Source organism: Suricata suricatta, chromosome 3 (genome assembly GCF_006229205.1).
Source record: "Suricata suricatta isolate VVHF042 chromosome 3, meerkat_22Aug2017_6uvM2_HiC, whole genome shotgun sequence".
Taxonomy (NCBI): Eukaryota; Metazoa; Chordata; class Mammalia; order Carnivora; family Herpestidae; genus Suricata; species Suricata suricatta.
Genome location: NC_043702.1, coordinates 114,602,658 through 114,619,365, shown reverse-complemented (window position 1 = coordinate 114,619,365; position 16,708 = coordinate 114,602,658). Strand labels below are relative to the sequence as shown.

The 16,708-nt window shown below is 44.4% G+C and overlaps 1 protein-coding gene across 4 annotated transcripts in view; it reads left to right on the top strand.

Annotated features, from left to right (window-relative positions):
- The window catches only part of AHCTF1 (AT-hook containing transcription factor 1), a 72,669-nt gene that overhangs the window by 40,496 nt on the left and 15,465 nt on the right, over nt 1-16,708 (top strand). For all 4 annotated transcript variants that reach the window (XM_029934869.1, XM_029934870.1, XM_029934873.1 and 1 more), the window contains exons 18-30: nt 303-426; nt 556-612; nt 1,412-1,558; nt 2,106-2,293; nt 5,426-5,570; nt 5,646-5,777; nt 6,420-6,570; nt 6,975-7,125; nt 7,626-7,724; nt 10,158-10,350; nt 12,599-12,802; nt 13,444-13,852; nt 15,146-15,251. In XM_029934869.1, coding sequence (XP_029790729.1) covers nt 303-426; nt 556-612; nt 1,412-1,558; nt 2,106-2,293; nt 5,426-5,570; nt 5,646-5,777; nt 6,420-6,570; nt 6,975-7,125; nt 7,626-7,724; nt 10,158-10,350; nt 12,599-12,802; nt 13,444-13,852; nt 15,146-15,251 — 2,106 coding nt within the window. The remainder of the gene's footprint in view (nt 1-302; nt 427-555; nt 613-1,411; nt 1,559-2,105; nt 2,294-5,425; nt 5,571-5,645; nt 5,778-6,419; nt 6,571-6,974; nt 7,126-7,625; nt 7,725-10,157; nt 10,351-12,598; nt 12,803-13,443; nt 13,853-15,145; nt 15,252-16,708) is intronic.

The following is a 16,708-nucleotide window of genomic DNA, read 5'->3' as shown; positions in this document are numbered from 1 at the left end:
CACCAACAGGCTGCCTTCTTGGCCTGTAAAACCAGGAGTCACCTCAGGCGCTTGGCAGGTGGGACCCGGTTCTCCCGGGACCTGAATGTCACATGCTGGCTTGCTGGTGCCACAGCCGGAGCCTCTTTGGGGTCCAGCAGGTTCTTGATGACTGGAGCTCACCTGATGCTAAGCTGGGTCCTGTTGTCAAGTCTCTTCTCCTTTTGATTGTCAGGACTGTTACTTTTAAGAGTTTGTTGCTTCTTGTTTTGATGTTAAAAATTAATGCTAATATTAAATCCTGAATGTTGCCCTTTTTGCAGAGGGAAGTGGAATCCTGATCACCTGATGATTGATGGAATGGTTTCTCAGCTGGGAGGTGGCGTGGAGAAGCTGTGGAAACGGGATGAAGGAGGCACCGGAAAATACCCCCCCACCAGTCTACACGTATGTGCCTGACAGCAGGGGGAAGGGACATGCTTAGCTCTATGTTTCACTCCCGACACAGGCTGGGAAAACCAGGGAGCGGGAGTGAACGAGTGTATAAAATTTGCTGGATGTTCTGTCCTTTCACAGGCACTCCTGGACATTTACCTGCTGGACGACGTGACGGAAGCAAGCAAACATGCTGTCGTATCCTTTAAATGCTGCTACAGAACTCACACACTACCCGAACCATCAGATTGGAGAGTCGTAGGAACCTCCACATGTCTAAACCAGTTTCCATTTCACATTGTAACCTTTTCTAAAGGAAAAGTTAACCCAGGGTCTGTTGGTTGGGTTCAGAGGGTCAGTCGCAGACCTGAAGCCCCGCAGAATTGTGTTTGGTGCTTAATTTTCTAGGGATGGCGTCCACGGCTCTCAGACCGCTTCATGTGCCCAAGACGTTACCAAAGTTAGGACAGCGGCTCCCAAAACATTGCCAGCCAAATGCTCTTTCTTAGTGAGGTTAACCTCTGTGTTCAATCGAAAACACGAGAAGTTAGCTTAATATTACGTTAGGTTTTGCCTTGGAGCCCAGTGGTCTTTGCAGTAATACTTTTGTACTAATGTTGCTCTCTTTATCTAAAACCGTGTAGTTCCATTCATAGTTTATGAGAGACATGATGTGTTTGCTTTAAGCTGTTGGGTTTTGCTGCCTAACTGGAGTTTTGTCTGAGCTCTACTTCTTCAGTTTTTGTCATAAGCCTCCGGCTTCCTGAACAAAGTATGCTTTGGTTCACCTCCTTCATGGTGGCACTTAGTGTTGAGAACAAGTGAGGTCGGGTGTAGATTGGCAACTACTACTGTAGTTGATTATCCGTCCGGGCTTTCCGAATGCTCAATGCAGCCCCTTGAAGCCTCTTTGCTGCTGTAGTCTGTTGCTGCCTGCTCCAGGTGGATAGGTCGGGGTTTTCTTCTTGTTTATTGCCCTTAATCCTCCTTTTTAAAGACCATTTATTTGTTACTTGATATCATGTATGCCTTCCCAAACAAAACAGATACTTGCATCGAATCATTTCCAACTGCCTTTGCCATTTCTTGGGGCCAGGTTAAACTTATCCAAGGGTTTTGGCTGATAGATCATAATGACTATGAGGTAAGTCTGTTCACTTAGAACATAAATGTTCATGAACTACGAGCATTTTAGAATTACAAAGCTGTACTGTGATATTAAAGATAAGATACGCTCTACTTTTAGAGGGAATTTAAGGACTCTGTTCAGTCAGTACCTTTACCAAGCACTGTCTTAGCCAGTGAGGAAACTAAGATCAAACAGTTCAGAACTCCAGGTTCCATACTGTTCAAAGAAGGAAAGAAGTAGTAAACCATTACTAACAGTGCAAATCCGGTGATTTTTCCCTTGCAGATCTGTTAGGCGTGTTGCCGTAGAAGGTTGGCGTTGGTGCGTGAGGGTGGTGGTGCACAGCTTTGTGTAATAGCTGAATGAGGCCTCCAAAGAAGGAAGCTTTTGTTTGATGAGGCTTTTACTTCAAATACACCCTGGGTTAAAGGAGATCTTTACAGGTTATATTTAAGCTGCTCTTGCTAGCTTTAGCATTGCCTGCCTTTTTAGAGGCCAGCTACTTTGTCTCTTGGTGTGGCGCGTCACACTGTGTTGACCGACTTTCGTGTCCTCTTTGCAGAGTGGCTTGGATCTTCTCCTTCACCCGAGCACTGCAAAACCTGTGTCGTGGCAGCATTCGAGAATCATTCAAGCCTTCATGAGTCAGGGTGAGCTCAGACATGCCCTCCGGTACATCCAGACCTTGAAGCCCACGGTGTCCAGTGTCGAGGATGTCCTCCTCCACCTCACCGTTCTGCTTTCTAACAGGTGAGTCTGTAGCTCGGAACTACAGTCAAACTCTGGATTACACGTCAGTAAAACACGAAATCGACAGTATGTAATATTCTCCTTTGGTTGTGTTATGCGAGACCCATTCTTAGGATTCTTCATCTTTCAATGTTAGGAAAAAATATAAAAGAACCTTTTGTCACAGGAAAGGATGAATAAGAAGAACGTTGAGTAACGGAAGCCCCACCTGAGGTTTAAAATGACATCTGTTGCGGGGACGCCTGGGTGGCTCTCTCGCTCCTCATCTCTCGGTGCTCTGTGTGGAGCTCCCCACTGTCAGTGCAGAGCCTGCTTGGGGTTCTCTCTCCCCCTTGCTCTCAGCCCCACCCCCACTTGTGTGCATGCACTCTTTCTCAAATAAACTTGAAAAAAATACTTTGTTTTTTAAAAAATTCTGTGTGTTGCTAATTGGCAGGATTGCAATCTGCCACATGGGCACTTGAGGTTTGAGTAGATGAAAAGGAGCCAAAAATGTAGAGGAAGGATGAAGTCATCCTGAGTTGTACAATCAGGTTTGGTATCTAAAACACTTTGACCAGATTTGAGCGGGTGATGTCGTTACTTCTTTCCTTTGCCATATTTTAATAATGTTCTCTACTCGGTATGCTATTTGCTGGTTATATTATAGCAATATATGTACTACTGTAGTCATGTGATCTGTCATGTATGTAGCAATGACGAGTTAAGTGGCATGATTGGAAATACAGTGATCTGATGATTGGGTTTCCTTGTTAACCAAATTAGTAAGGGAAATTGCTTGGAGCTAATATTTCTTACTTGATTATAACTTTTATACAACCCATTTTTTCCCCAGTTGTATCGATTGGTCATTTCTGTATTTTTAGAAAACAGTTACTTTACTCACTGCAAATTGTACTTAATGAACCAAACACCACCTCAGTGCCAGCACTCTGAAAGTCAGTGTTTTCTACGTTCTCTTGGGTTAGACAGTGCATCTCCGAGAAGAGAGGGTCGAGTCTCTCCATCTTAGAAAATAAGTTCTGTAGTGTAATAGTGGGTTGGTTAGGCAGAAACTGCCAGTGTCCTCAAAAGTAATGAATTAGGAAGTACTTGTTAAAATGAAATAATTTGGATTAGCCAGAAGCATTTGGCTAGCTGAATAAATGTGGATGAACATTTGAACAGAACTAAGGGGCGCCTGGGTGGCTCAGTAGGTTAAGCGTCTGACTTGGGCTCAGGTCATGATCTCACAGGTCATGGGTTTGAGCCCCACATCCGGCTCTGTGCTGACAGCTCAGAGCCTAGAACATGCTTTGGATTCTGTGTCTCCCTCTCTTTCTGCCCTTCCCCTGCTTGCACTGTCTCTCAAAACTAAACGTAAAAATAAAAAATTTAAAGAAGCTAACGGTGATCAATGTTTATTTAACAAATGGGTTCATTAGATGCTAATAAGTGCTTTTCAAAAAGTGCGGGGAGAACTTTAAGTAGGGGTGGGAAGAAACAGATGCATATTTGCTTCTGTGTGTCCAGAACTTAAGGACACATAAGATCCTTAGCGTTGACTAGGCACCGAGCAGCCGCTTGGGCTGAGAGTGCACTGTGTATCTTTTGACCCTTCTCCAAGCATGTAAATTTCTTACTGTGGAAGACCTGAAACCCCCATATTCTCATGGCCCTCCCTCTGCATGGCTCCAGGCTGCCAGGATGCAGGCTCCCCATGTGCCCTCAGCCCCCCTCAGCAATTCTACTGAAGAATTAGGCTTTCAGTGTGACAGGCTGTTCGGGAGCCTTCCCCTCCCCCGGGCTATGAGGGGAGCAGCTCTGGGCTTCTCTTCAAGCAGCATTTACGCATTGAACACGTCCCCCCTTTTAAAACACCACAACACACTGCACGCCTTTCTGCAGCAGTCTCCTCTTCTCACCTGGGCCACGTGGAGTGTATCTCACAATACACCAGGAAGAGCGTCCTCATTTCTGACTGGCGCACAGTCGTTTGGTGTGAGCGAGCGGTGTCTGTGTCATCCATTCCCCCTAGTGAACACTTGCACGCTCTGCCATTCTAAACCCTGCTGCAAGTAACCGTGCATTTTGCACAAGTGCAGACGCGTGTTGTAAGGTGGAAAATTCTGGAAGTGGACTTGCTGGGCGAAAGGACATTTGTGGCTGTAGTTCTGGGACATGTGGCATGTTGCCCTCCCAGACAGTTAGGCCACCTCACCCCGTGTCGTCTGCCCTGTGTCCTTTAGTTGGATGACATTTTGAGAAAATGATTTGCCTGATCATCGTATTCCTGTGCACTTGGCGTGTGTTTCTTCTGCCCCCCACTCCAGCCCTGAAAGTCACCAGCCTCCAGAAATACTAAGTGCTGGGTTAAGTACTATCAGTTTTAGTGCATATCTTTCAAGACTTTTTGTTACCTAAGCAAGAAGTTTGTAAATGTTTTATATGCTTTGTTCATTGGTTAATTTTGTAAAATAATTACTGTTCATACTATTGTAAGCTTTTTTTTTTTTTTACCTTAACTGTATCGTGTAAAACATTGCTCATTCGATGGTCTGATTGCCCATGGGAGGACAGCCTCCTGGCCCCCACATAATGTCCAGAACTGTCTAATCAAGCCCGTGACGCTGTTGCGTATCCGCTGTCCACACACTGGGGGCCTCCCCCATGAGAGACGCTCTTCCTCTACCCACACCGTGTTAGCTTGTGTCCTCACCTAGCTTCCATGTTTACACAGGAGTCGTGGTCCAGAACAGTGTCACAGGAGGTCTTCTCGTTGACATTAGCAAACTTCATTGTGCGATGATCAGTATCTTTTTTTTTTTTTTTTTTTGAGAGAAAAAGAGTGTGAGCAGGGGAGAGGCAGAGAGAGAGGGAGAGAATCCCAAGCAGGCTCTGTGCTGTCAGTGCGGCACCAAGTGCAGGGCCCAAGTTCACGAATGGTGAGAGCACAATCTGAGCCGAAACTAGCATCGAACTCTTCACCGGCCGAGCCATGCAGACGCCCACGCTGATTGGTATTTCATCAAAGCTTAGAGCCCTTCCAAATTACATATACAGAGTGTCAATGTGATTCTGTAGGTGGATTGCTTGTTTTGAGTACCTCCAACAGCTTTTTTAACCGGACATTGTGCTCACTGCCGGTTTCAGGTATGTGGTAGAGGCGTGGACTTTCCTGCGACAGCACTCCACCGGCCGGAACGTGGAGGAGCTCCTGCAGCATACGTACGAGGTCTGCCAGGAGACGGGCCTCATGGAAGATTTGCTGCAGCTGCCCTTTACGGACACCGAGCAGGTGAGGACCCCCCGCCCCGGCCTATCAGAAACTCAGGGTAGGTAGTGGCTTACGCGTGTTTGTGCTTCTTCCTAGGAGTGCTTGGTGAGGTTTTTGCAGTCCAGCCCCAATGTTCGAAATCAGGAATTCCTTCTAGTTCACTATCTGCAGCGTGCCAATTACGCCTCTGCCCTGAAGCTGAACCAAACTCTGAAGGCTAATCTCATGGTAGAGTGAAACTTGTTTTATTTGGGGGGTCAGAGAAGGAGGGAAACGGGTGACTTTGTTGTGTAAGGGTTTGTACTGTGGTAACCACTGGGTGTGTCACACAGTCCTGAGCTCGGAGCACCCCCGTCTTGCTTCCCGTAGCAGATTGGGAGCAGGCGGTCGGTGTGCCCCAGTTCTCTCACACGTGTGTCGTTTCTGTTGCGTGTAAGCCCCTCCCTTGGGGAACGAGAGGGAGAGGTGGGCGGGCAGTAAGTGTTCTCACAGTGCGAGGAACATGGGCTCCAGGCCTGATGGACTCCACTCTGTGCTCGAAACCTCCTCTGAGCCTCGGCTTCTCGTCTGTAAATGCCAAGGTCTCTTTGTGGGGGTGCGCAGAGGTGCGTCTGAAGCGACACGGGGCCTGACCATGTAGACGCTCGGCAAACGAGAGCCACTGTCTTAGTAGTTGTGAAGGATGGAGGCCGATGGCCAGGGACGGCTGGTGCAGTTAGGTGTGTGCCAGAGGTCCTGGGTCGGGGACCCAGGGAGGGAGGAGGGAGACATTCTTAGGTGCGCAGAATTCTATTCTAAATGGTAAGTACATAAACATAGTGCTTAATGTTTTGAAGATGATATCTTTACCAATTACGACATGTTCAATAGAATGATCGTGATCCTCTTCTGCGGGAGAGATCAGAGGTTCGGAATGCGATAGTAGAACAGTATGGGAAAATCCTTCCTAAAATCCAGCGGAAATTAGCCTTTGAGCAAGCTAAGCCTTATCAACTGTCCACATCACCAGTTCTTCAAGAAGGTAAGATTTCATTGAAAACTATCCTAAAGCTCGGGTGAGAAAGGAAATCAAATGATAACCTTCTGAACCCCGTTATCTTCGATTTCGCTCACTTTTGCTGTGATTCATTACAGTACTGCTCCCTTTCCCTGGATAGAAAGCTTTCTTGGAAGTTTTTATGATTTAGCAGTGTAGTAGGGAATAAAAAACTCATTGCATTTCATTTGGACACCCCTGTCCAAATATTCGAGAACATATCAACTTTAATATTTTTACTGCCTCCTTAAAACCCAAGTTGTTAAATTCTGCTACATAGATGTTGCGAAACCAAGTATAATCTTGAACTACTCTTTCCCCGTGACCCCTGTTTTCTAGTCATTCTTTCATATTAATTACTGGTAATTAATTAATTAATTGTTTTACAGTTTCTAGACCCAAACCATTATCCACTGTTACAAAGCAGACCGGAACAGGGACTGTATTAACAAGATCTACTTTCATCAGTAGCGTGTTGTCTAAAATTGGAGAGGTTTGGGCAAACAGTGACCCTAAGGACGGCACGCCAGCCTGCAGCAGGTATGCCTTCTTCGCGCCCTGTGACAGCCTGGCTTCTTGTTAAGCCTCCCTGGACATCAGAAGCCATCATCAGCGGTCCAGCCTTAGAGTTTATTAGTGTGTACAAAAAGGAAGAACTTGTATGTTGAATATTTTTATTGTAAGAAGATTCTTTTTTGTCGTTAAAGCCATTTATATCTATTGTTATTTGGGACTAAGCAGAAATGTACAAAGTAAAAAGTGAAAGATCTCCTCTCCTATATAATCCCTTCTTCTCATTTCTTTTTGTTTCTTTATTGTGAGAAGTGAGAGAAAGAGGATGCATGTAAGCGTGGGAGAGGCAGAGAGAGAGGGAGAGAATCCCAAGCAGGGAGCTCGATCCCTGAATTGTGAGATCATGACCTGAGCCAAAACCAAGAGTCGAACGCTCCACCGACCGAGATCCCACCTTTTTAAAGCATATTTTAATGTATTACTCTTCATGTACATAGTCCAAAGTTAAATTTTTATTTTCTTTGTAGTCCTCTAACAGAACGACCATCTCCTTCTCTCTCACATGTAAATATGCCTGAGGCATTTGTTGGAACACCAATTCTAGAAGCATCACAAAAAGTTTCTAGGTAAGACTTACTTCATTTTAAAGTCACAATGTTAGACAATAACTGCACTGTAATTTTTAGTTATCTTTCAACTTTATTTTAAATTCTTGAATGAGTTTTGACGCTTGCTTTTAATTTTGTTATAACTTGGTAAGTTGTGGAAGTAATTTTAGGAAAGTTTGCACCAGCTGCTAGTCTACTTAGAATGTTTCCTGAATGGTTTCAGACTGCTTAGAGAAAAGAGGCAAACTTTGTCTCATTAAAATCATGAGCAAAAGGAAACTGTTAATTTGCTTGGTGACTGATCTGTGACTGACGGTTGTCTTTACAATCTGTGACTGTTCTTGGTTGGCTCCCTGACGCTTCCTCCTGTGCTAGCAGAGCCCCTGAAATGCCTGCATGGCTTCCGATGCACTCACACGTGTACATCTTCGACTGTGGCGTTAGGAAAGTAAATAGCCAAGTCGAGGTTCTGCATCCAAGATGAAACTGTGATTGTATTTCATTTAAAATACTGGATTATTGGAAAAAGTGTTCATATCGTCAGTACGGAGAACAAACAGGTGTCTCTTAATGTTTGGTTCCTTGTCTTTACTACCATGCTCATGATTGTTGTAAATTTCTGATCGTTTACATTTTATCAAGAATGAAATTACATTATTTTGGGAGAATCAGAAGATCTGACTTTAAAGTACTTGGAAGAAGTTAGTAATTTACAAACAGTTGGGGCCAAAACTGTTTATAATAAAGTGGGCATATTTTCAAAGCTTGACAAGGTTTTCTGTTTTGGGGGTTAGATTTATTAGGTAGAGGTTGTTTTAATTACCAAGAAGATTATCTCAAATAAAAGTCATTATTGTCATTCTGTTTTCCTATCAGTAGTTCCATTTTTTTGTTTCCCAGCAAGTCACTTTTTCTCAGTCCCTTGTACTTTAATAGATCTGGGGTTCAAGAAGGGAGCAATCATAAAAGTGTTCAGACTCATGACTAATGTCCTAAGGACCTAAAGGAAAAGAAGTATTGAGAATCCTTCAAAGCTAGGAGTAGCTCACATGGAAGAAAGTCCATTGAGGTGTGAATATTGATTTTTATGAAAATCATTCCATTCCCTAATTCTGTTTTTCAAATTGGTTTGCATTAGTGGGTAGTAAGTAAATTTAATGGACTGTGACTAGCATACCTTTCAACGAAACAGAAGAGGTGATATCCGTGGGCGCTGCATATAGTAAGGCTAAGTGCTGTTCCACGTAATTTATGTTGTATGTGTGCGTATGACCTGAAATGCATTGCTTATTGTTACCATGGTCAAAGAATTGTGGAAATCCTAAGAACTACATTTTTAAAGGAAATATAATAAAAAAAATTATATTTTTTTGATAATTGTTTTAGTAGAATTTATATATATTAGGTCTTACTAGTATCAGGATTCTTCATTTACCCAGTAGGTAGCTTTGTTGCACAGACCGTGCTTTTTGAGAATCATTTTTAAATAGGCACCTTGAACATAAATATTAACACAGGGCAAAGGCATTTAACAAAATACCTATTTGGGATAGTTCAGTATAAAAGTGAGCAAACAGTCTACAAATACAAACTTTGAATACCAATGAGCTGGAGAAGAATTAGAACAAGCAGTAGAGAAAGAAATGTCTAGTGGCCTGAAGGGGTATTTTTGGCTTGGTGGAAATCTCAAGGCTGTGCTTATTAGGACAGAATAATAAGCATTACTAAGATAATGCTTCCTACTAAGGTTCTCCACCGGGTAACAGGTTGGGTCCTAAAGCCGCATCTGTGAGCTGTGTTCATCCACCTGCCCAGTCCTGAGAATCTCACGTGAATGCAGAGGACAGAAGGGAAGGATGCTGGGGTGGGGGTGGGGAGCAATTCTGGGCACCAGACTACGGTCCCTTTCTGGTTCTTCTCAGCTGAACCAGAGTCATTTTGGGGACGTCAAAATGTTTTGTTCTTCTTGCTACAAAATATAACCATCAAATAGACTGTTGATGAGGAAATTGGGGAAGAAGTGACTGCAAATAAATGATCCATCAGAATTTGTAACCTGAATTTTCACATCGAATTTACATTTTTTACCTATAAATTAAGTTTTTAAACTGTTGGGACTATGCCTGCTTAATATAAATTATCGATGAGATTAGTTTTATCATTTGTCTGAACTATATCCAGGACCTTCTAGAAAACCATTCAGCAGAACCTTGAGATTCCATTTTGTCACTGTCCTTATTAATTTGAAAAAAAGTTTTTGTGTGTGTCAGTGATCATCCTTGCATTGCAATAAAAACCATAAAGGCAAAGCAAACCAGTGTTCATTATGTAGGTCACATGTAGATAAAAGGAATTTGTACGTGGTCATAAACATGAGTTCTAGCAAACAAGTCTGTCTGCAAGTTAGTTACGCGGATCTCTCTGTGTACTGTGTGTGTGCTGTGATTACAGGCCACTGGATTCGATTGTCCATCCCGTGGCCCGGCCTTCTCAGCGTTTGGGATTCGTTCAGCAAACGCCCCCAAGGTCTCCTTTGTACCGAGCGTCCAGTGCATTACCAACAAGGTCCGGAGAGAAAGGATCGGGTCCGAGTTCTCCCAGGGCTTCAGAATTCCGTATCCTTGAAACTCCCTTTGTAGTGAAGGTGAGTATTGGGTGCCTCGCATTCGCGGGGAGGCTGGGGGCTCTCACTTGCCAAGTAGAAGACAGAAGGAAGCTGTTTGTGACCAAGACCTCTAGGAAATTGACAGCTTTAAACTTTTGGGGGGGGAGTTACCTTTCGAAAATATTTATTGTATTTTTACATCTTAAATAGACTTCCTAAATTTACTTGCGTGTCTCAGTGACATTGTATTCCAGGTGAACAATTACGTTGTTATTCTGAGAGCAAAGCAAGTCTCTGTGGTCATTACAAATGGAAACCTAGAAGTTAAAACCTCTGGCAAAAGCTTTCGAATTGTTGGATTTGTGCTCCCACCCCCACCCCGTCTCTGCTATCATTTTACTGTTCCTTCTTCCTTCTCTCAGATGCTTTTAGTTCTCAGGTGTATTTTTATTTATTTACATTCCTCCTTTGGTGAAACTAAACTATTACCCCTTGCTAGCAGCGAATCTGCCTGAAATTCCTTTTCCTCCCTTGTCTCTGAGAAGTCATGAGTTGGGAAACCACCACAGCAGACCTGCTTGGATCCCGCCGTCACGAGGGTCTTGGGCCAGCTCGGCCCCAGCACCGAGCCCAGCAACCTCTGGAGTCCCGCAAGCTCTCTGCCTTTACTTTCTGCCAGTTTCTGGATAGCCATCATTTAGAGTAAAGCGAGGGGATTCTTGCTTTTCAAAGTGCATATGATAGTTCAATAAATGCCAGTCCAAAAATAGTTTCTAAAAGAAGTTGAAAAGAAGGTGGATAAGCTAATTAAGTTCCTGACATTGAATATGCAGGATACTGTGATTCTTGTTTCCTTTCTTTCTTTCCTTCTTTCTTTCTTCCTTTCTTTTAATATTTATTTTGGGGGGAAGAGCACATGTTATGCACAAGGTGGGTGAGTGGGTGGGGGTGGACAGAGGGAAGAGAGGGAATCTTAAGCAGGCTTGACTTGGAGCCCCACTCGGGACTTGATCTCAAGAACCCTGAGACCAAAATCTGAGCCAAAATCAAGATTCAGATGCTCGGCTGACTGAGCCACCCAGGTGGCGCGTCTGGGACCCCTTTTCTTCCCCTTAAATTTGTTTTTGTTGCTTTGTTTTCATGTATTAAAAAAATCACATTTCAGGGCACCTAGGTGGTCATTCGGTTAAGTGTCTTAACTTCGTCTCAGGTCATAATCTCACGGTTCATGAGTTTGAGCCCCTTGTCTGACTCTGTGCTGACAGCTTGGAGCCTGGAGCCTTCTTCAGAGTCTGTCTCCCTCTCTCTCTGCCACTCCCCTGCTTATGCTCTGTCTCTTTCTCTCTTTTCAAAAATAAACAAACATTAAAAAAAAATTTTAAGTCATGTTTCATATTTTATCCTGTACTTATATTTTGTGCCTACTACCAAAAATAATCTAGAAAAAAATCTGTGTAATAATTGAAAAAAATCTGATGATATTCAGTAATCTAATGGGATACTGTAGTCTGCTTGCTGGTCCTTTACAGGAGAAGTTAAGTGACGGAATTATTTCTGCTAAACAGTTTCTATGCTAATTATTTTTATTGATTATAGTAAATCCTCAGAGGATTTCCGTAAGAAATCAGTTACTGTTGGATTCATGTGATGAGATTATATATATTTTTTGTGAAAAAGTCTTAAAGTCAGGTTCATCTGTATTAACTTGCCATCATTATACTCAGTTCTTTCCATCACATACTATCATTTCTCTTCGCCAAACTAAAGTTTTGTAAGCAAGCATTAAATAATTTCTCTCTACGCTGTCTTATTTTTTTTTAAGTTTTTTTATTTTGAGAGAGAGAGAGACAGAGCAAGGGAGGAGGGGCAGAGAAAGAAGGAAAGAGAATCCCAAGCAGGCTCCACACTGTCAGTACTGATGTGGGGCTTGAACTCACAGACCATGAGATTATGACCTGAGCCAGAATTAAGAGTCAGAGGCTTAATTGACTGAGCCCCTTAGGCGCTCCTATGCTGTATTTTTTAAAGTGGAACTTAAACTGGGAATAACCAAGGCCTTTAGAATGATTGTGGATGCAGTTTTATGTTTTTTATATTCTTATGTAGAGAGTCCTGAGTAGAATTTCGTGTTTTCTTCACAGTAATCTGTAGTTAAACTTTTTATTGATGTGTTTATTAGAGATGAGTATATATAGCCACCACAGTGACTCGCTAGACCCTGTCTGTCCTTAATGTAAGTGCCTTTTACAAGCACTAATGGCGGAATTCCATTTTTCCCTTGTCACAGAAAGCTAAAACTCTGGCCATGTCCGCCACTTCCTCTGGGTTTGCCGATTTCACTCCTCCATCCATCTTAAGGTCTGGTCTTCGAACATCACCTCTACCGTCTCCATCTCTGTCACCTGGAAAGTCCCTTACCCCTCCTCTGCGACTTAAGGAAACTAGAATTTCATTCATGGAAGAAGGCGTGGCCACAAAACGGACTGCTGAAGTAAGCATGATTGTAGTTTGAACCAAAAAGACTTACTCAGAATATATTAGCTTTTACAAGTGAAAAGATAAACCCATTTAAAAGACATCACTATAGATTTTTTTGTTTGCAGTCTCGTAGGGAGTCATGAAATCAGAAAACATTAGTTCAGAAAGGAACTCATGGTATTGGCTAAGCTAAACCCATCATGTGCAAGTGCAGACAATACAGCCCAGAAGCACCATGTAACTTGCCTCTAGTCAGGCAGCTGTGCGGTGGCGGGAGCCTCCTAACTCTCAGGCGGTGCTTCGTCTCTCCCCCTGACTCCGCGTTGCCTCTTGTGCTAAGATCCTCCCTGGCTGTTCAGGTGCGTGTTTTGTGGGTGGGTTTGCAGGACCCTGTTTGGCGGCAGTGGGTCATCTTCTTCTTGTGTTTAGTCTTTTGGAAAAACTGTCTTGTTACCAGTTAGGAAGACATCCACAGCCGTGTACCTGTGTCCATTCTTTGAGAGAATGGACTTAGGAAGAAGTGAGTGTTGACTGAGGAGAGAATCTAGAGAAATAGCAGACATGGAAAGTGGGGATAGCTGAGGCTCGACTGTTGATTTTTTTTTTTTTTTACTAGTGAATTTCCTTCCCCCCCTCAAAATCGTTCCTTGACAGGGTACAGATGAGAGCAGAACAAAACTGTCCTTTGCTCCCCTTTTCCATAAATGCGGAGCCCCAGTGGAAAGCAGATGGCTAAGGCGCAGGATGGCAGCCTTTTCTCCGGACGGTCCTGAAAAGGACCATCAAGAAATGGACCTGAGATCAGAGGACGCAGCCTCACAGAGTTTGGAGAAACTGGACGTGAGCAAAGAAAGTAGCGGTACTTCAACCAGGTCGGACCAGACCACCTTGGAGTACCAGGACGCGCCGTCCCCAGGAGACTTTGAAGAACTTTTTGTGGCCTCAGAGCCAACGAGCTCTTCCACGGAACTAATGACTAATTTAACTGAACTGACTGAGAACCATAGTGATAAAGACGATCTTGAATCAGAAGTAATTCCTCCAGACCTGGAGAAACAGATGGGTAAGGACTCATTTCCAGATATTCACAGAACGTGCAGTAGAACCCTTCCATCGTAAGAAAAGCATCGGGACTGAGTAGTTACAGCGTACTAGCTTTTGGACACAGTGTGCACACGGGACTCCAGGCCCTCTTCTCCCGCGGGAAGTGCCAGTGCGAACCCCACAGACTCGAACTGGGGGGTTCGTTCATTCCTTCTCGTCACCGTCCCTACCGCCAGAATAATTGAGGGACAATCAAAACAGACGTCCAAGGGCCATGAATTTATAGCTCTACGTTTATTTATCCATTGAAAAGATTTTGAGCCCCTCACGCCTGCACAGCAGGTGGGCGCTTTTTGTGTGGGTCGGGGTGGACGGTCAGACAGTGAGTGGAGCAGACACGGCCCTGCCCGTTAGTAACTTAGAGCCTAGTGGACTGCAGATCAAGAACAAGCACGCACGCTGTTGTCTGATACTCCTTGCTGGAGGTGGCCTGCAGGGGCCGGGGGAGCCCCAGAGAGAGGAGAGAGACTTGGCTGAGAATTGCATCAGAAAGTTAGTCCCTTCTTTTATGTTTCGAGCCCCTGTGCTATTTTAACAAACATACTTAAAGGTAACTCCTGACTTTAAACTTGTTAAACGAAATACCTCTATAAAAATCTGTGTCCTAGTAGTTTCTTTAGGGGCTAGGGCTCTGATGTCTGTTTCAGAAACACAAGCATCAGTAATTGCTCTGAGAGCCTAGGACTGTCCCCGTGAACAGCATCGGTCCACAGGTTTACGTCACTTTGGATGTGCTCTGTTCCACTAAAATATTTGATAAAACAGATGACGATGTTCATGGCAGTATCTTCATTGATGGTTCCTAAAAAGACTAGGCAGTCTGAAATAGAAACTTCTGTTGTTCTCACGGGGGATCCTAAGGCACAGACTCTAGAGTAAAACAGACTACATTTGAATCTCAGCTCCTTAGTAGGCCTGGGATAAGATATGACCGTGTGCCTCTGTTTCCTCGTCTGTAAATTGGGGAGGACAGTTCGACCCCTCAGACTGTTGAGGACCGAGTGGGTCACTCCTGTACAACACTTGCATGTTAAGCCAGAAGCGAGAGGTGGTGGGGTAAGGAGGCTCTTGGACCGGGCTCAGAGAATTCGAAGGACCTGTTGGCATTCTGATGCCGAGGGAGTAAAGCTAACGGTATAAAAAAGCAGACCCGGCAAACCTGATCGAAATTAATTTTTTAAGAAGGACCATGAGGAATTGCTAAACATTTGGCCTAAGTCATTGTGAGTGTTCTCCCCCGCGTGATTTCCAGGCCCTTTGGAAGAGGCGGCTGCAGAGGCAGAACTGGCAGAGCTCAGCCCCTCGAGCGCCATCCACGGAGTGGAAGCTTCGCTCTGTGCACCAGCGGCCCACGAAGGGTAAGCTCACAGAACAGTTCCCATGTTAAGAAAGTGTAATAAAACGGTGAGCCAGTGGTTTAATATTTGCTTCATAGATTGACTTTTATTTCAGATCTTGGATCTTCCCACTCCGGTAACGGTTTCCATTAGGAAGCGGTTTCCGTCGGTACAAGTGTGTGTTACTTGGTAGTTACCGTGAGTCCTAGAATGAGACTAGACATTTCCCGAGTATGTGAAGTCATGATGAATTAAGGCAGATCTCCTTTTATACTCTTTGGTGATTCCATTTTTGTTGAAGACCGGAGTGTGATTTCTGGCCGTGCACTCCTCCACACCCTCCATCTCCGGCGGCTTCAGGCTGGTGAGCTGTGTCTGCGGTAGCACAGGATGGAGTCGAGGGGGACGTGGCCCAGAGGCTGTGCTGTTCCTGCCCTCCAGGGAATACGAGACTCCGGCCCAGTTCTGGTTTTGAAGGACTGCCTGAAGCACTGTGCCCCCCGCCCCCAGTCTTATTCAGTGTTTGCACATGTGGGCACCGTCCTAGGTGATGTGGGGGTGCTCTCAGTGTGCTCCATCAGTTTATGGTCTGCGACAAGACAGGCGGGCGGCTTGTATTAGAATATCGATCTGTGCACCATGTCCCTGCTTGAAAGTCAGCTGAACCAAGCAGGGAGGCGACGGACCAGCCGGCAGCAGCACCTCAGTCTGGTCGCAGGGCAGACGCCTCACGCAGCTGGACCCTGAGCAGGCTGTTGCTGGGGACACAGGAAAGGGGTCGCTTTGGTGATTGGGAAGCAGCGAGGATGAATGAGCGCACATGCGGTGTGAGCGTTTAAGATATTGTCAACGGTCACTGCTCTGTCTGGCCTCAAAGAGCCCACAGAGCCCCCACAGAAATCAGGATCGTGACGGTCGCATCTCCTACGTGACCTCAGTTGGGGGCTTCCCTTCCGAGAAGAGAGATCCTGATTAGCTGGAATCTTCACTGGGCCTTTGGGGAAGAAGTGGGAGGGCATAACATGAAAGGATTACCTAGATTGTTGTATTATCTCATTCTCAGTTTCTTGAATTTTAATGAAACTAATATTTATTGCAGTGGGTTTGACAGTTAATTGCAACAGTTGCAAAGCACAGCGTGGTCACATGACAAACTTTGTGGTCACTGGTAATAATCTAGGCAAATAGTCCCCATCATGACAAGCTCTGTCTTTTTTAAATATAAATTTCTCGGATGTTGGTTCTTGGTTATCTTAACATTGTGAGAGAAGTCTTAAGAATACATCTGTTTCATACATGTACATATTCCAAATGTATGCTTTTTCTTGAATTTATTTTATAATTTTATTTTGTCCCCTCTCACAAAGTCAGCATGCTTTAGTTGGGTTTCAGAGAAAGGCTTAACTTTCATCAAGTGTTACAGGTCCGGTCAGTCTCCCTCTGTTTTATCATCCTCTTTTTACATAACGCTGAAATAC